The sequence below is a fragment of the Anguilla anguilla genome, chromosome 2 (assembly GCF_013347855.1).
Source record: "Anguilla anguilla isolate fAngAng1 chromosome 2, fAngAng1.pri, whole genome shotgun sequence".
NCBI classification, from domain to species: Eukaryota; Metazoa; Chordata; class Actinopteri; order Anguilliformes; family Anguillidae; genus Anguilla; species Anguilla anguilla.
In genome coordinates this window covers 8,715,607-8,735,875 of record NC_049202.1, presented here as the reverse complement: position 1 = coordinate 8,735,875, position 20,269 = coordinate 8,715,607, and the positions used below count along the sequence as shown (strand labels likewise).

General features: G+C 47.3%; 1 protein-coding gene across 9 annotated transcripts in view; it reads left to right on the top strand.

The window, feature by feature from the left end:
- The window catches only part of map4k3b (mitogen-activated protein kinase kinase kinase kinase 3b), an 82,920-nt gene that overhangs the window by 25,176 nt on the left and 37,475 nt on the right, over nt 1–20,269 (top strand). For all 9 annotated transcript variants that reach the window (XM_035404151.1, XM_035404157.1, XM_035404155.1 and 6 more), the window contains exons 2-4: nt 3,779–3,836; nt 17,942–18,032; nt 18,713–18,777. In XM_035404151.1, coding sequence (XP_035260042.1) covers nt 3,779–3,836; nt 17,942–18,032; nt 18,713–18,777 — 214 coding nt within the window. The remainder of the gene's footprint in view (nt 1–3,778; nt 3,837–17,941; nt 18,033–18,712; nt 18,778–20,269) is intronic.

The following is a 20,269-nucleotide window of genomic DNA, read 5'->3' as shown; positions in this document are numbered from 1 at the left end:
ATTTGGGACCTCTAGGATTCCTAGTCCCAAGCCATACATTCAGTATGGCTGCCCTGGGGCGTTTATGAAATTTGAACTTTTGACAGGTTGTTCTCATTGTCAGAGCATTCTGGGTAAAGGCACAAAACTATTCTTAGCACTGCCATCAGGACCACAGAGGGTGAATTGCACATAGATGCAGCCGACTAGAGCTCAATACAATTAAACATTTTCAACTGAGCAATATATCGGAGGAATAAAACACATTCAATAAAATACATTTAAAAAAACATGACTTAAAAAGAACAAATTATGGGGCATCTTCAGCCTCTTGGGAACCAGTTTAGATTCAGAATAGCTGTCTGACAGATCTTTTTTGTGGTTTTGTCGCCTGTGAAATGATATTGCTCTGCACCCTAAAAATAAATGATCGTAACCTTTCTGTTCTGGCTTCCTGGATGGCGTTTTTCATTGTGATTTTAAACTCCTTGCGGTTGTTTGACTCAGAGGATCTGTTCCTCGGTGGCGTTGTGAGACGAGGGGAGCATTTTGTACCCTATTTGAGGCTGTGTGGAGCAGAGAGCTGTAATTAATGATGGGGAGTAATTGCGCTCATTTCCCATTAACTTTAATGGGGAATATTGACTAGCGAGGGGCTAAAAGACTATCGGTATCTGTGATCCTCTGATTGACTGAGATCAAACAAATCCCCCTAGCCATAAGGAGGGGGGTGGGGTATCAACCCTCAATATAGCACTGGGTGGAGGGTTGGGGGGGGGTTCCCCCAAATGACTTTCATTACGGCTTTGAATTGATTACACTGAAATGATTTGCGCATTTAGTTCTGGAGCTAAGAGCTAATTATTTGGATTATGTTGTGGAAAATCACTGGCATGGTCAATCAGTTACTATCCTGTAAGGGGGGGGGGGGGGGGGGGCGAGGGAGGGACACAGTGGGGCTTGTTTTGTGATGGTGAACGAATGTCACCTGTAATGCATTACTTGCAGATTCACTCTGCACAACAATATTTAAGCAGTCTTGAATAATGGTCTGCTTTTTTTCTACAAAATTGTTTGAATTGATTTTTTTTTCCCTTCAGAAACAAAAGTCCATTTTTGTTACATTTTGTGACAACCAGTTTTGCAAATGGCACTATTCACAACTTAAAACTGACTGCTGTTCTCAACATCATTTTGTACCAGTAGGAAATATCCTACAGCATATAAGAAATGTATGTACACATGGATAATGGGAGATTGGCGTTTTACCAAGACTGGATCGGTTATCAGTGTTCTAGCGAGCCACATTTGATCAGGTAATAGACTGTTGGACGTTCTATCATGATTAAGGAACTAGGCTTGTCAACTAAAGGTATGATTCTCAGGAAGGACACTGCAATTGAGACTACGCTTGAGAAAGGTACTTAACATGAATTGTGTCAGTATATATGCAGCTGTATAAATGGATACTATGTAAAAAATAAAAAAAATCAGTGGAAGTCACTGTGGATAAGAGGGTCTGCTAAATGCCTGTAATATAATATAGTGTAATGCTGAAGGTTTATGCTCCCATGGAGCTCTGTGTAGGCTGTTAATGATCTCCCAGCTCTTTACTGGCGGGGGGGGGGGGGAGGACTGGAAAAACAGCGCATTGATTCTTCGTGTGGGGGCGGGGTAGGGTTCGTCTGCCCATGGTGACCCCCTCCTGCGGAACTCTTCCGGATAATTCCGCGCGGTCTCTCGCGGTGTGGCCTGGCGATCACGTGGAGGGCACATTGATCAGTGCCCGCTGTGTGTGGGCGTGTTTAATCCACCCCCCACCCCCTACATCGCACCACCCACCAGAGCTCACGCCAGAGAATATCTACACCCCCCCCCCCCCCTTGCCGGCTCCCCCATACTGAATCGGTCCCCAGAGAACACACAGGACCATGGTTTCTGGAGCTCTGTTACCCCGGGGTCGACACAGGCGGTCGAACACGGGTTCGACCCGCGTTTGACCCGTTCACACCACTCTAGAGCCACGGATGAGCGCCGGGTCCTCACTGTTCACGTAAGAGCCGGGTGTGAAAGTTTGGAGTTGCGCCGTTTTGACGTCGTTAAAAACAAACGTCGTAAGCTCGCTCGGAGTGCACCTGCATTTTACTTCCTGCTAATACAGCCAGTTTGGTTGCCAGTTGGCTTCAGAATACGATGTAGTTTGTCATTACACTGACTTAACCCAGTGTGTTAACTGCTGAATCAGCAGCTCAGTGATGTGCTCCAAACCCTTGAGCAAAGCACAACCCTGAATTTCTCAAGTAAAAATATTCAGCTTTATAAATGGAATTTATATAAAGAATCTAATCTCTGTAAGTCACTCAAGAAAAGAGCATCTGCTAAATGCCTATGATTAGAATGTTAAGTATTTTGAGGGTGGCATGAGAGACATCTTCAGAATAATGGAATATACTTACTGTAATTAACTCAACAAAGTTTAAAAAAAATGAATACTGTGAATTGTGAAACAGTGCATGATGAAACTCAAACCGCATTACTCAAAAGTAATTTATTTAGATTGTTTGAGATTCTAATGCTTAGTGAGTCTTCAGGGCAGATATTTCGCTGTCAGGAAGTTTATGTTTGAAACTGCCTTGTTAACAGTTGATTTCCGAAATAAAAATGCAGTTGGCAGTTGCGTACAGAATCAGTAGTTTATTCGTAGTTTATATGCTTTATTTTCAGTTTCTGGTATGTTCTAGCGAAAGCTGCGATAAAGAGAGCAGCCATCGTTCAAAAACGCTTCCAGCGCATGGCCTGGTGACGGTAGTGGGAAGATTGCAGTCCTCTTGGGTCAGATCAAGGCAAACTTTGGGCCATTAATTCAACTGTGCACTGCAATTTTCTCTTTGGCAAGCAAATGTGCCACCTGGGTCTTTTTTTATGAAGTCTTTCCTGCCAAGTGGGTCACTGTTTTTGTATATTAAAATTCTGCAAAAGAAATGATTTCGCTGGATGGTCCATTGAGTTTTTTTGTTTTTATTTTTAAGATGTCTTTGGAATGAAGCAGGCCATAATGGCAGTACAACACCGAGGCTTTTACGCAGAAAAGCCAGGGTGAACTTTAGAGGTTAATGTTGGCATGATGGTTGTTTCAGGATCCCTGGGAAATGATGTCGCTTTATGAAAAACATCATTTGTGAAGGCCGCTAGCTGACAGGAGTCCAGAAGGTGTTTGGCTAGCGAGATAACCGGATATGTGGGAGAGAAGGATATTGATTGCTTTGCTTAATTTCTGTGAAAATAATTGCATTCGAATGTGAACTGTGGTTTTTTATTTTTAAAAGCAACACCACGCTTGATGATACTCATTCTTTTCTGGCTTTAATATTCTTGCATAATGAATTGTTTTTACTTTTCCAAATGAACACTCCAGTATTGTTAGCTTGAGTGTTCGGATTGAGATGAATTTGTAAAATACAACCCCCCCCAACCTTTGCTTTGGCCTAAGGCATAAATATTGGGCCCTGTCTCAGAGCATTAAATCAATGATAAAATTGGTTTTCAGAGCCCACAGCGGCCCTACATGTTGCAAGTCATACAGGATTTCTACACAGGAAGTGACATCAAGAGACCATAACAGCATAGGAAATGCAGTCTAGATATATGCCATTGTCACGTACCCTGGCCCTGTAATTATTTTCCCCTACAATAAAAACGTGGAATTTTAACATGCAGGAATATGGTTAAGTGAGGCCTGTTGTGTTTTTTGCTTTCGGGTTTAAGCTTAAAATAAATGTCTCCTCTTTTTTTTTTTCAGGCTCGGAATGTCTCTACGGGAGAACTGGCTGCCATTAAAGTCATCAAACTGGAACCAGGTAAGCTTCCGTAAAGGCCACTTCACATCAATAAGCTACCGGCATATGACATGATTTTGAACTATTGCCTGAAGAATTTAGTTCTGTGAACTACCAAGATTCAGAAGGTGTCTGTGGTCTTGGAGATTCGTCATGTCGAATCTTTGAGTCCAGGGTTTTAAAGATGAAAGGGAAATCGCTCAGCCTGCTCAGTAACTCATCGTTATGGAAACAGTGATTTCATTTGCCAACGGTCATTTTGATGCGGGCAATGTAGCCTTTATTAAAGTAGGATCATCAGAGGACCTTCGAAAACCACTAGCCCATCTCTTCTTCCTGTTTCACGGCATTATCTTTCCGCACGACCTTCTCTGACATGGAATAGACGTGGGAGAACGACCTCCCCCCCCCATCGCCGGAAAACCAATAGCTACTCTTCTTTCTCCGAATCGGAATCCTCAGCCAGTTGGGCGATAGTCAATCAGTAAAAACAAATGCAATAAAGAAACCTCCGTGTGCTCTTCCCTCGGTGGAGAACGTGCCGCCCAATCAGCTCCTTGCCGTTGGCCTCGTTCTCCCTGCAGAAGAGCCACGATGCAGATAGAGTCTGTCCTGTAGGTTAAACTCTCCGCTCGCTCCTTTGAGCTAACGCCGCGTTTTACTCTTTCAAATGGCGCGGCGGAGCCACTAATTGGCAATCGCCTATTTGTATCGCCTGTGCGCATCATCAGACGCCGCTTTAAATTGCCCTCAGGTGCTGTGTTAGCGGGTTTCTTGGGGTGATGCCTCCCCTCCCTCCCTCCCTCCCACCCCGCTAATGTATATTTTATTTCTGAAGGCGTTTGCCCTTTTCCTCATTTCATCTTTTTTATTTATTTATTTTTTTTATTTTAAAGGAGATCTTCAAAGGCTGCAGCCTTCTGGGAAATCTCACGTCGTCCTGCCGTTTCTCGTCTATTATTTATATCGCGCTGTATGTACATTCTCGTTCAGGACTTCTCGCAGGCACAAACGGAGGCGTCTTTGGAGGCTTTCTTTAAAAGCAGATCTGTCGCATCCTCGACCTGAACAGCGAGGGCTTCCTCTTTCGATGCTCTGTTGGTAAACCAGTTATGTTTCCGTCCTCTGAAACAGCCACACTTCATTTGCCTTCTACAGCAGCAAAATAAGATCAGAGCGTGCGTCTAATCTCCCAAGCGTGCATCCAGGTGTCCATTTTCTCCTTGCTTTACATGCTGCCGTGGTATTGGGCTCTCTGGAGGGTGGCGCCACCAACTGGTGACAAATCGGGGCAAATCAGTCCCAGACTCCACTTCTTAGTGCCAGAGGAGGAATGCCATCTGATCAGTTGGCTCCGAAATAGCACCCTACTCCAGGTGCGTACCTGTCCACTGTAAGGCGAAGGCAGTGTACTTTCAGAGCTGTGAACCCCGCCCACTTTTCAGGAAGCGGTCGGGGTGTTCTGACCAAGCGCATCCACGCAGTCGCGTCGGGCGCTAAGGAGAAGGGCGGTGATTCAGACTAAAGCGCTCCTGCCGAACCGGCCCTCTGAGAATCTACGCTGGCACGTCCAGGCCTGTTAATTAAAACCCTGTTTCCCAGGCTGATATGAAAGTGTGTCTGAGCCTTGGTTGGGGGGGGAGTCTTGAATCTCCCCTGAAGGGAATGTTGGGAAACTATCCCAAAATTAATTTTTTTACACAGAACGGTTGGCGGCGACGTCCTTGTTTAAATACCTGGGCTTGCATCAGAGAGCTGCTTCAACTCCCTCAGTAAACATGGAGCTATATTAACGAATTGTGTATGAAAGCGTGGCTGTGGATAAAAGCTTCCGCTAAGCTAATGAATACACATTTTAAAAAGGTACACTTTACTAACTTGCGTCTGTGTGGAGCTTGTTGTCCTTACGGTACAATGAGCCTGACCGGAATGACTGACCAGAGTCACTGATATGAGATGGGCATGCCCATTTTCCTGGGGTGCGTTTAGCTGATAAACCATTTGGTCAGTTGCATGATCTCATGTAGGATGGGCTTCAGTTGGAGATGGGGATTCAAGCCAACTGACCAGCTGACCTATGGCATCACCGTGCTGGCTGTAACATTAGCTGGAACCACTCAGACTGCTGACCGCCGATGTCTATGACTGTAGCTTCCCGTTGCGGATAGTACATGGTGTGTTTTTGGGGTTGAGATGATGATGTCAGCCATATTGCGCAATTACTGGTGTGAAATGGAGAAGTGAGCCTTTTGCTGTGCTCTGAGCAGTGAGGGTTCAAGAAGTGGACCACCACCACAGAAGAAGAGAGCTGCACCAGGAAGTGATACAGTGATACTTTGCACAGGGGAAGTGCTTCCTGTGCCCTCTCTGCCTCTGATGTTCTTTAAATTCCTGCTGTCATCATTGCGGCTGTTGGGAGAGATTAGAGTTTTTATCAGGTGTCCCCGAGGCCAAGCGGAACAATGTCAGCACAAGACTGGCAGCTGCTTTATATCTCTCTCACTCTCCCCTTCCGTCTCTCCCTCCCCATCTCTCTGTTCCCCACTCTCCCTTGCTTCTCACTCCCCCCCTCTATTTCTCCCTCCCTCCCCCCTCTCTCCTTCGCTGCTTACTCTCCCCCTCTGTTTCTCCCTCCCCCCTTCTGCTTCACTCCCCGATCTCTGTTCCTGTCTGCCTCCCCCCCCCCTCTCCATCTTTCCCTCAAATACCAAAGTTTTTTCAGATGGTCTGGCATTGCCCCAGCTTGTTTTAATTAACGATTTTAGTGATTTTAGTGCCCCCGAAGGCCAATGGTCTGGTGAAAAAGGTGTTGAAACGGTGGCATTTTTGGGCCAAGGTTTTGTTTGCACTGGCATGTTCTTTGGAAAAGGAATTATATATTTGTTCCTGGAATCATTGCTAAATTTATATTGAAAATGGGCCTGTTTGTTCACTTGGCATGATTTCATTACGGACTCAAAGGGGCACAGATCTGTGGTCATTACGGCATGATAACACAGTCATCAGTGTCCACTCTCAGCCCATCCAGATGACATTAAAGACGGTGCGTCTGAGCAGTACCCACGGCATCACGGCCTCTTTCGGCTGTTGCTGTACCTGGAGTCCGCCTGTCCGGTCAGTGTGTTGTGTGTAACGCGTGTGCGTTCAGTGTAGCTGTGTGTTATTAACACGCGATTCTTCGGAGGTGTGAGCACTGCCCAAACCCCTCCCGTCAGGCACCAGTGTTCAGCTTTCACATTTTCAAATATAACTGTCACTGGAAATCTTAGGAGCGAGGTCAGGCGATCTCCTTGCTGATAATCTCGCTTCGGCTTTCACGCTGGAGAGCGAGAGAAAAAAAAAAAGGACTCCGGCAGCAGGGTTTGCTGCTGCGAGGGGTGGAATTTGCATAAATGAATGTTTAAGCAGCTCTGAGCTGCAATGCAGCGGAAACGCTCGGTGATTTACGCACACGTCCGCCCGGTAAAGGCCTAGCGATTTAGAGCTTGCAGTGGAGATCAGACCCCTACACCTGTAATATACCTGTACACCTCTGACAGACCTCTACTCCTCTAATACACCTGTACACCTTTAACAGACCTCTACACCTGTAATATATCTGTACACCTCTAACACACCTGTACACATCTCACAGACCTTTACACCTCATATATACCTGTACAGACCTCTACAACTCTAATACACCTGCACACTTCTGTCACAAAACAAAATTTCTATTTGTATGGATAATAAAGAATCTCAATCTGAACACACCTCAATGATACGTGACCATTGAGCCCATCCACACACTGGAACAGTGCCTTAACAGATACTAGACTGTGGGGCCCATCCACACACTGGAACAGCGCCTTAACAGGTAGGCCTACCAGACCATGGGGCCCACCCACACACTGGAACAGTGCCTTAAGAGGATGAGCCACCCAGCAGCAGTTAATCCTCACACCCAGCAGGGAACCTCAGTGTGCTGCACTCGTCCCCCGGCTTTTCAACCTTTCATCTTACTGTCAGTCTGTAACTTCCAGAAAAATACGGGGAGTGAAAAAGCACCTTGGCCAGGAGCGGTCAGTGATGAGGACCCGTGTGGTTTTGGAAGAAACGCGGGGCTCAAGCTCTCCTGGTGTGCCAGTCAGCGGTCCCCTCGGTTTTGTTGTTGAGGGTTTTTTTTTTTTCAGCTAGCAGACTGAGCGACGTTTGAATGGCCTCAGACTGCGCTTTGCAGTGAGAATACTAAAAACCTGCAGCCGCTCTGTGTCCCGAACGCTCTCTGACATACACAGGCCAGCTTCCCCTGCCGTTTAACCGTCCGTTGCCGTGGTTTCTGTCTGCCCTCATGGTGTTATTCGGGCGCGCCAGTGAGCCTTCATCGTGAATGCGGATTCTTTCCTCTCTTTAATTAAATTTTTAAATCAAGATTTCGTCCGTAGGTTTGTTTACATTTAACTGAAAAAAACTAAAAGCTTTAAAAGCAAGCAAAACTGTCCAGTCACGACGTTCCCTTTTTTTGTTTGAAGGAGGAAATTTATATTGGAATTTTAAGGCGCTCAAAGCTTGCTGTTGTTTTTGAAGTCAGGACTGTTATTCTGTTATCTGCCATAACAGAGATGAAAGTGAGCGTTTTAGAAAGTGGTAGCAGTGCACTCATTAAAAAAAACTGGTTGGGCGAACAAACCGATGATTGTGCAGTAATTATTGACACCATTGAAATATCGGCGCGTTACCAAAACAAATTAAAAATACAGCCATAACATGAAACGGCAGGAGTACTTGCTTTCAGTTTCATTCTAATTATCTCTGCCATATGTCAAATCATATAGATCTGTATACGGCACTGTTCAAAGAGGAACGACGTGCATTTTCTACGGCCCGATGCAATCTCCGGTAGGCTATCATTTTACATACGCAGCTATCAGCTTTTTTTCAATCTTTTGCATTTTGCTTATTTGCTCTTTCTTGTCACGTCAGACATTGAGGGCCGGGGCAGAGGATTTGAATCGATGCAATTTTCCGCCAGCTCGCCGGACGAACTTCATCAATAATACAAAGTTGATGGAGCGCGCAGAGGCGATCGCTCGCTCGCTCTTGAGCAAACGAAGAGCGGCTTTATGGAAACATGTTCTTTCTCCTCCTGCCAACAGTTTAATATGTAATAATTGTAAATCAGCTTGTTGGCGATGCCGCAGTTACATTGTAGCATTTAAGATCAGTGCAGTTTACAGTTGTGCTATTATTATGCAGTGGGGTTTAAAAGCGCAGAGTGCAGTCTTAATGCAGTATGTGCATTATTTTAATCACGGCAGACGCTTTATATTAGATATTAAGGTGGGGCTTTTTATTTACGTGAAAGAATAAACTATTAATATTGTATTGCATGCAGAACAGATTCCCCCATGTGCCAAATGAATTGTACATTTTTGATTCTCTTAAAAGAAAAGTTTACACTGAAAAGTTTTGAATAGAGTCTAGGAGAACTTGAAGAAAAATGTAAGATTTAGTGCTGATCTGTAATGGAGATTACTGCACTGCGTTCTCAAGCAAGGAATTATGGGTTATGGAACTTGAAGGAATAGAGATAAATTATGTATGCCTCGTGCAGCTGTTCACACGAACACGTTCATTTTTACCAACGCTTTTAATCAAGCGTAAAAAATTTGAACTGTCTTTTAGAATAGAGCTCATAAAAAAGCAGACGAGTTTTCGGTGACAGACCTGTGATGAATGCTGAGCAACGTACGTCAGCGTTCACGGGCAAGCCGGTTAATTTTTCTTCAACCCCCCCACCCCCCCAATTCCTGTCCAAATCCAATACCCCCGACCTTGACGGTCTGCCGGGTTTGACTGACGCGGGCGCGGATGTTCTCATCCCATTTTAGTGGCTGTACAGAAGCATTTAATTACAGGAGAGGAGAACACCACTCAGGGTCCTCTGCACATGCATGCTTACACACAGAGGCACGCACAGACCACAGGCACCACACACGCACCCATGCGCACATGTGCACACCCATGCATACACACACACACACACACACACATACTATCATAGAAGCACACAAACACAACATGGTCTGCAAGCTGAGCAGCACCTGTCTTGTACAGTTTCACAGCTTTCCTCTGTCTGTGTTCATCCTGCTCACTCCATCCCCTTCCCATCTGCCCAGAACTCCGCACTCTCTCAGGTTCCGCTCAGCTGATTACCCTCAACCCAGTATAAAACAGCATTAATAAAAGAATATGGATTAAAATATTTTAAAAACGGGGATAAAACCGTAAAATAAATATTCAGCCAGGAGGTAGAACTAATGACTGAAATCAGTTCACTGAGTTAATGGGTGGAAGAAACAACTGGCAGAACTTTTACTGTCTGACAGCTGGACAGGCTCAATAGTGTGTCCCTGGGCCCCCTGTTGAATTGCTTATGTGTAGACTTGTTTATTTTTGGACCCATTTGATTTCATCATCATGCTGCCTGCCATATAGGGCCTTCCCAATATGAAAAAAAACGGTTGTTTTGTGCAGAGTAAAGAACATGATTTTTTTTCTTGTCTGGACCACAGTCGCATCTCCAGAGAGATCTCAGCGCGCTGCCCGCCTACCGCGTGTCCATACTTAGTACCGCGAAGCCGCCGCCGCCGCTTTCTGACAGGGCTGCTGCGAAAAGCAAATATTTCAGCCCGAGGGGAAGAACAATGAAAGGGCGGTTTGAGATTTGGCGGGTCGTTAAATACGGCCAACCTCACTCCTGTGGCGCATGTTTACGATGGAGCGCGTCGGACGGCGTTTGCGTATTCGCATCACGAGTTTCCGTAATAGAAAGGGTTGTTCTTTTCGGGGCGGTGTGTTTACTTTGTTTCCCCTGATCACCTGGCGAAATATCCAAGCGTCGGCGGTGGCTGGAACGGGAGGCATGCGGAGGCGTAGCTCTCCAAACAAACCGCCCCGTGTTGGAGAGGGGCGAGCGGAGTCGGGAGTGCTCCGTCAGCGCCCCCCCCCCCCCAGCTGGAGCAGAGCCGCGAGTGTCATCAGCCCGCCGGCTGCAGGCCGTCTTCGAGATTAAGCTGAGTTTACATTTCATTTACATTACAGCACTTTGGCTGATCCACGGCTTACCGTCTCTCATAAGCCATTTACACAGCTGGGTATTTACTGAAGCAATTCCCGTTAAGCGCCTCCACGCAAGGGTAAAACAGCAGCCCCCCCCCCCCCCCCCCCCCCCAGCTGGGAGTGAAATTGCCCACCCCCTCCCCCAGCCTCTTGAGCTGCCAGCCCGGTTGGCTAACCGCTGTACCACACTGCCACCCTGATAACAGCAGGATGTTTCGCTGCGTCAGTTTGGGTCCAAGACCAGTCCTCAGAAGTGTCACCGCATGGCACCACCTTGGATTTGAACCTGCAACCTCTGCATTACACTCTGCAGGCCACTTCCCCAGCCATTACCCTTCACTGCCAGCATATTAAAAGGGTTTTCCCCCCTCCTGTCTCCACTGGGAGCTGAACCTGCAGCCTTGGAGATGTTAGCCCAGTTCCCTATTCGCTATGCTACAGTGCTGACAGATCCTCTTCTCGGTGGGCAGTCGTGGCATTAAGTTGCCAGCATGATTGAAGTTACTGTTGTGGTTATCTTGTGCTGTGTGCTGCTTTTCTTTGTTGGTTGCTTGTTATGTGTTCCTTTCTTTGTATGCAGGCGAGACTGTGCAAGTTCAAACCCAGGCCACTTCCCACAGCGAGGCATAAGGTTAACGCACAGGGTTGAAGACCAAGGTCTCCAACCAGGGGAGCTAATCACGCTCTGATTGGTTCTCCAGAGTGATGTCACAGTCTGTAGTAAATGTTCCTCTGCTAATGTGCATCTCCCTGCTCTGTCACTGTGGGGCAGTTATGAGAAATAATAATAATAATATTTTTCCAACTTGTCTATATATCACCTGAAATGCACCTCTTTGGCTTGGCTGTGTGTCTCTAGAACATTAGAGTGGGGAAAATGTGCTGAATCTGTTCTGCAGATGTTCCCTGTGTTCTCTGGCCATATTATTGGATGGCAGATCAATTTAAGCATCAAACATTACATTTTATGGTGATGTTCCCCTTAAGGTGGAGGGGGGGGGGGCAGTTCTGAAATTGAGCTGACTCAAGGCGCCCTGCCAGCGCTAGCGTCGCCTCCCCCCCCCTTCCTCACCCCTCTTCCGTGCAGTTTTTTAGGTGTTTATTTCTCACAGGGGAGATACCATAACCATAAAACAACGAAAACAGGCCAGCCCCAGGGGTGCAGACATCACTTGGAAAAAAAAAAAAAAGGAAAGTAAAAATAACACACATTACGCTGCGAAAGAAAGAAACTACCGGAACGACTCCCTCCTTCAGCCGCTTGCTTCATAGCAGCTCTTCTTTCCGTGTGCAAACTGCACCAGGTAGGGAGTAGATAAAAGCTATTTTTGGCTACCTGTTTGACTTGATAACCTGGGTAGTTACCTATATGCATTGACTGCAGGTATCTGGTTGGCCGTAGATACTGTATGTGTAGGATATTGCGCTTTAATGTTTTAAACTAAGCTTATGTGATTCATTTCACTTCCTGCATAATTCTTCCTCTCTCGCTTTCTCCCCCACTCTCTCCCCCTCTCCTCATCTCCCTCTCTTCCTCGTTTTCTCCTTCCCTGCCCTCCCTTCCTCCATCTCTCTACATCAATCCGCCACATATTTTCCCCGCTGCTGTTTCTCTCCCCCCCCTTTTCTCCGTCGAAGCAGTTTCTCAAGTGACGAGAGATTGTCAAAACACAATCTACCCAAGATGCATTTCTCGCCGCAGATCGAAGATGCGCCCCCCCCTCCCCCCTCCCCCCCTCACGCTCGCACACTTTTATTAGTGTCGGTGAATCGTCACGGGCGACCGCGCTCCGGACCTTGTACGCCGCGCCGTATTTTAAGCCCCGCCCCCCAGGGTAGGGGCGCGACCCCTTCGCGGGGCGCGGGCGTTCCTGCGGCACTCCCGGCGTTCAAACGCAAGGGGCATGCTGGGAAATGACGTCATCGGGCTGGAGGAAGTACAAACGTGTCCCTGTCCTTCTGCGCTTCCAATGGGTACGGAAGGACAAATCTCGCTCTGGGGCAACGGTCCCCAAATTGTGGGGCGACTTGGGCGGGGCAGGGAGGGGGTTGGTCTTGAAGATAAACAACTTCCTGTATGCTCTAAACAGCTTCCTGTACGCTTTCCGCTGACATCCACACCGGGTGAATGAAGCTTTGCATCAGCGGGAGGTGCCGCACCCTGCATGCTGTGCATGGGAGCCGTCTCAGCATCAATCGATCGATCGATCAATCGGTCAGTTTTAATTTCATATTGCACTCTGCTCACCGGTGTCCCAGGGCACTGAACAATCGAAACACGTGGGGGGGGAAGAAACCTTTTAATATGCTGTCAGTTTAGTATAATGGTTGGTCAACGGGCCTTGCAATGCAGAGGTTGCAGGTTCAAATCCGAGGTGCTGCCTTGAAAAAAATACTCATGGAATTCCCCCCCCCCCCACACATGCGTGAGTGCTGTGTAAATTCACTGGTCTATATGCCACATGGAGTGGATGTGCTATGGTCTCAGTGAATCAAATGACCCATCCAGATCATATAGTGCTCAGTGAATCCGTGCTGTTTCCGGATGGGATTGATCCACTAAAATGAGCCCGGTTTTCTAAGAGGAAGGATGCATGACTTGCACAACACCTGAGTTCTGGATTTGCACAGTTTGGTCTTCCACCTGTACGCAGGTCTAGACCTTCAGCGTGTGACATAGTAAAAGGTCTTTTCATTTGCCCATAGCGTGTGCATTACGGTGTTTAAGAGCTCACGAGCTGGAATCCCTGTGGCTTTCTGTTGCTCAGGTGTGCAGGTGCGTCTTAGTGAAATGGCCGCCTCTCTCCCGAACGCCGTGGGGGACACGACCTCTCCCCCCTGGTCTCCGTTTGGCTTGCCCGCCTCCGCTGCCCTTGACCGGTAGATCTAGCCAGGCTGTTTCCTAGCAACAAGCGCAACTTGGGTTGTGCGAGTGGACCAAAGAGATGCGGCGTTCAGCTCAAGGTGTAGCCCGTGCAGTCTCTGAACCGAAGGCCTTTGTTGAGCCTGTGTTTCTGCATATCGCCATGGGAATCGTCAGAGACAACAGGCAGGGGGCCGTTTTTGACAGGAACTTGGTAGAGGGTTTGAACAGACATTAGCAGAGTTCCTCTTGACACTGACAATTAAGAACATGTTATTCATTTTTTTTTATTTGACCGTTCCTTTGGCCGTCCTTTCATTCTTTCCGAGCTGAGATTCCAGTCATTAACTGACAGTTTTAACATTCAAAGACCGGGTGACAATTAGATTCGACATCGCTGGTGCACATTTACATATTCCCATCACAGAAATAGTCTGTTGGCATTTAAAGAAGGGGCTTAGCGCCTTAATTACAGGGTTTAATTAAACTGGGGACCCATATTTTTGTCATGCAGATTGTACTACAGCGCTAAATTACTATATCACCACAAGTCAGCCAATGGTGCCAAGTCATTATGAATTCATTTCTTAAAGCCTTGCCAATTTTAATTTGGAAATGTAGACTACCAGTAATAGCGACTACGTTAACTTATAACGCCATCACTAGAATGTTCTTGTGCAAACACTGTGGTAAGAGCAGCTAACTAAATATGTGACCGGTTTGCTAGACTCTCACACATCCCCATATGGAGCTGCTCTATAAGTGGTTAGCTGTGGTGGAGGTTAGCCACTGAGGCTGTGGTAAATGGCACTGGTAAATGAAGTGGTCTGTGTGCGAATGACTTGTGCTCCCTGTTCAGTTCCCTGATTTGGTGTTGATATTGGGTGCTGGTAAGAGGTGTCTGTGCGTGAGAAAAATGAGATAGGGGAAGAGAGAGTGAGAGGTGAGAGAGCAGGAGGAAGGGAGACGGGGGGGGGGGGGATGAGGGAGAGCAAGAACTGCAGTGACTGCTGCTCCCTCTCACTTGAGGTGGGGGGAGGGGGGGGGGGGTGAATCTGCATTGGAAGTCGGGGAGACCTCCCCCTTGGCGCGTCCTAGTACCTCCAGAAGGGAAGTGCAAAGCCAGTGACATCACTTCCTGTCCCCGGATCCGAGCTTGTCACTTTAATTCCATCTGTCACGTCCCTCTCTACGGGGCTGTCAGTCTGCGCTGGAGGGAGACATGGGAACCGGGACCAAACGCGCTCAGGGAACGGGCGTCACTGGCAGCTGTGCTCTTAAATTATCTCCCTCAGTAACTCATCACCTTCATGTCCCTGCTTATCAACCCTTTAAGGTGTCAGATCACAAATATGTCATTAGAATATTCTTGAACTCAATGTTCTGATGCTGATGTCACAATCCCTACGGGTGATTTTAACCAGTGGGGTTCTAGAACACTTACTCAGAATTTTGAAGAAAAAAAAAACATACTCTTCAAAGGTTTACAGCACTGCTTGCCTGGATCTCCATTTGAAATTAATAGAAGAAAGATTATTAATAGCACCAGGGGTTGCTGCTTGCAAAGCAATCATTCATTTACCTCTGTACATCTGATTTAAACCTGAAACTTGAATTTTTACTTAAAATATTTCCCTTAATTGTTTCTCTTGGGGAAAGTATGCATTGAAGTGTTTGAAAATTAATCTAGATTTTTTTTATCTAGGCATTCACCCACCCAGTAAAATACTGAAAGATGGATTCTTAAGTGCTGAACTTGCTTCTGTTTTTTTCCCTAGAAATGTTGATTTAAAGAATAAATTTCAGATCAGACCGAATGTAAGATTTGAAAAAAAGATGTTTTTTAAAAATAAATGAAGTAATGTAGGATCATTATAACATCTGAAAGCTATGGAGACTAGAAATGCAGTCCTCAGTAGTCATTATATTTGGAATTTAAACATTGTAAGAGTGAACCACAGCTGGTTGTCTCTGATTCAGCATCTGGAGTCTGAACGGTGGAGGGAAGGCGTTTGATTGGTGCGTTTCCGTTCTGCCAGCGTTGCGGCGTGTTACAGGAACGCAGTGTCACAGCACTGCAGGAGAGCGCATCACCGCGTTGCCAAGGTGCCTGCGAAACATGCGCCGCGCACTTCCGCGTGCCTGGCAGGGGGCCCCCACCGCTCGGGTCGCCCCGTTTCACCGTGACCGGCGCTATGAAACCTCCCTGATCTTCCACCATGGATCCAGGAAGGAAGAACGCTCAAAAATATTTATTAGCTTTTATTTTAAGATGCTTTAAGTAGGTTCAGTTATTCAGTTTCACTGAGAATTCTGTCTCACTCAGGGTTCAGTCTCACTGTGGATTCAGTCTAACTGAGGATTCAGTCTCACTGAGGATTCAGTCTAACTCAGGATTCAGTCTCACTGAAGATTCAGTCTAACTGAGGATACAGTCTCACTGAGGATTCAGTCTAACTCAGGATTCAGTCTCACTGAAGATTCAGTCTAACTGAGGATTCAGTCTCACTGAGGATTCAGTCTAACTCAGGATTCAGTCTCACTGAAGATTCAGCCTCACTCAGGGATCAGTCTCACTGAAGATTCAGTCTAACTGAGGATTCAGTCTCACTGAGGATTCAGCCTCACTCAGGGATCAGTCTCACTGAAGATTCAGCCTCACTCAGGGATCAGTCTCATCCGCCGTCTGGAACACGCTGCCATTTGCGACCTATGCCTCGTTTTTTAAAATCTATCTTCAACACATTCTGCATTATTAATGAGGATTTACATACGTTTCATGTATTCGTTTACACACCCAGATTGCCTGAGCGTTCGGTTTAAAGCAAAGGCTCCGAAGGTGAGGGCTCAAAAAAAAATATCCCTGCAATTAAATTTGCGGAGGCTTATTTTGTCCGCTGGTAACCCGATCCGCCCCTGGAGCCCCAGGTGTTTCCATCCCGGAGCTCTTCTCCTCCAGCTCGGTGAATGGACACTTTGTTTGTACAGCTCGGGAGAGAAGAGCCAAGATTCGTCAGCAGAGATCAGGGGCATCGGGTTCGATGCCTCTCAGAGTGTGTGGGGGGAAGGCGGGCCTTCTTGGATGCAGGCTGGGGGGTGGGGGTGGGGGGGGCGGGCGAGCCTTCCTCCAATTGGCTGAGGCTATCCTCCAGAGCTCCGGCCTATGAGGGCGAGGGGAGCTGAATGCAGTGTCTTGGCTGCGGACCAATCAGCTTGACTCGACAGACCTCTTCCCTGCAGGGCTGCTATGAGATCACTCCACTGCCCTGCCCTTAAACATGCTGACCCGGCAACAGCGCACAGATGCATGCTGGGCAGTCTGTCTTTAGGTGCCTGGTACAGCGTCTCTATCGACGGGCTGTGGGAAGTCCAGAAGCAGTGATGTAATTGCCTCGGTGATTCTTGGTGACAGCGTCTCTGTCGATTGGGCTATTGGAAATCGAGAAGCTGCTATGTGATTACCGTGGCGACGATGTAATTACCTTGGTGATATGAATAGGATGTGGCAGGGACGAAGAAGCCACGCGATGAAAATGAAATGGCTGTATCGATTCCTGGTCAGCGTGTTGTTGGTGTTGTTGCTCAGGTGAAATATCGCAGATACTCAGCTTCACACCCCCCTCACCCCCCCCCCCCCACCCCGCCTCGAACCTGCCGCCTCGAAAGGGCCGTTTGGAATCTGGTGCCTGCGGCCGTGACACCGGTTAACCTCCGATTTCGCACAGGCCAAAGCCGCCAGAACGGCTTTACCGGCGGGGTTGCAGGTTCAATGCCGTGGGCGGAACACTGGCAGTGGAATTCCTGGGCGAGGTAGCTCTGTTACACTGTAACGGAATGAATGCGTTCCATCTGAAGAATCCAGAGGCTCTCAGATAAGGTTGTTTGCGAAGCAGAGTTCAGACTGCGACTGCGGTCATGACTTCCTGTGGGCAGCTGATTGTCACGTGACCTCTCCGCAGATGGTCACACCTTCCATGAAGCAGTGTCAGCCATTGGCCTGAAGGAATAGAGCTTTACTAGTAAAATGCAAAAATAAAAGAGAAATGTACCTGACTCGGATCAACAGGTTTGGGATTTTCTTTGCAGCACTGATCTGATCCTCTTGCCTCACCGCTGATCAGTGCTGTCTGTCTGTCTGTCTGTCCGTCCGTTCGTCTCGTAGGGGAAGACTTTGCGGTAGTGCAGCAGGAGATCATCATGATGAAGGACTGCAAGCACTCCAACATCGTGGCCTACTTCGGCAGCTACCTCAGGTTAGGCCGTCACTGCTCCCTCCCTCCCCCTCTCCCTTCCCTAACCCTCCCTCTCTCTCCTTCCCCAGCCCCTCTCTCCCTCCCTAACCCCTCTCTCCCTCTCTCCTCTTTCCATAACCCCTCCCTTTCTCCCTCCTCATTCTGTAACCCCTCCCCCTTGTCTCTCCTTCCCTTACCCCTCTCTCTCTCTCTCCAGCCTTAACTCCTCCCTCTCTCTCTTTCTCTCTCTCTCGCTCTCCTTCCCTAACTTCTCCTTCCATCCACTCTAACCCCTAGCCCCCATCCTAACCCCTCCCCCTGCTGTCTGAATCCCGTGCATCTATATGTTGGCATGATTTCTGATCTGTACCCTGCTGCAGTGTTAACTGCTGCTGCAGCTTTAAGATGTTCAGATCGACTTTGCTGCTACTGCTGCATATTTCATCAGCATCATGACTTTTTTACTTTTTTTTGGGGTGGGGGGGTGGGCGGGGAGTGATTGATGTTGAAATGCTGAGGGAGGAGAGAGGAGGAACGCTGGATGAATGTTTTTGTGTAATGATAGCGGGATGCGACGGGTCAGCTGGGGGCGGGGGCTACTTGTATAATTCAAGGTCTGTCGTGACCTTCAGCCCATGGGGTAGTTTTTGGACCGATTTATTTTGAGCCATAAAATTGTTTTGTTTTTTTTTAACCTGCAGAAGAGACAAACTGTGGATATGCTTGGAATACTGTGGAGGGGGATCCCTTCAAGACATCTACCATGGTGAGAGGGCAACGCTCAACTTCAATCGTTTTTTCTCTTATGAGAAGTATAACTCGGTGAATTCTCTGTAAACAAAAACTTTCACTTTCTGCTGATAAAATGTCAAAGGTTTTCAAGTGTGAAATTTGTTTTTGCGCTTTACAAGAGTGCAAGGGGGGAGAAAAATGTACTGTTTTTTTTTTCAGAAAACTTTTCTTTCTTTTTTTTTAACTTTGTTGTTATGAAGCGAGTTTACCACCTGTACTTTTTTGTGAAATGTTTTTGTTTTTATGCATGTTCTGAGGTTGTGCTTTATTTCAAGGTGAGTTTGGGAACGCCCAGCCAAACTCTCCCACTTCTGGGCTTTGCTATATATACAGTATGTGTGTCTCGAGTCTGAGTGCTAAGCTACATTAGCTGAGGTGAATTTCACTGCACCTAGGCACCCTGTGGCTGCAGTTGGCCTAGACCCTCATTCAGTTCTGGTTTGTCAAATCACCTCTGACTGAGAACCTGTGCATTACCTGTGTGGGACACCTGACAATCCCAATAATTGGACTACACACACAAACACACACAAATGCAAACACACACGCACACACATACACACACACACACACACACGCACACACATACACACACACAAACATACACACACTGATAGAGGACAAGCCAAAAAGGGTTTTCTCTAATTAACCTTGGAATAATGAAATATGTGTGTGCGTTTCTGTCTCTGTGCATGCGTGCGTGTGTGAGCGTGTGTTTGTGTGTGTGCCTGCGTATGCGTGTATGCATGCGTGTGTGTGTGCGTGCATGTGTGTGTGCGTGCGTGTGTGTGTGTGCGCACGTGTGTGTGCACGTGTGTGTGTGCTTGTGTGTGTGTGTGTGTGTGTGTGTGTGTGTGTGTGTGTGCGCGCGCACGTGTGTGTTCACGCACGTGCTAATGCTATTTTGGCTCTACCCCAGGGACACGCACGCATTACCCGTATTGGCCACCTGACAGCCCCCGTAATTAGACTGTTCTGTTCCCCAGACATTCACGTTATTGGTGTTCTTACACGCTCGCGATTTTTACAGCGGGGTGGCCACTGAAGCAGCACAGATGCATTACCTCGTTCGGGCACATCGCTTTATATCTTCTCAGCAGTCCACCGTAATCTCAACGGAAAAATATATACACTGGAATGACCTACACGTGTTAAACACGCACGCCCAAGTCAGCGGACCCTGCAGTGCTGGTTTTCTTTCTGGATTTAGCGTCCCAAGTATAAATTGGCCTTAGCTGCCTTATGCAGCATAACTGCACATTTAATTTCTGTAAATTACAGCAAACTGTGTGGACTTGTTTAATTTTTTCGAAAGGTTAGCATGCATAGGTTAGCATTTTTTGCATTTTGTTCTCAGGAATGTTCTCCAGAAATACCAATGTTCACCCCAGATTTTCTCGCTGTACCAGTCCTCTGACTGACAAGTGAGATGATGAGGTTGCAAGCAGTATCCAGGAGCTGGAAGG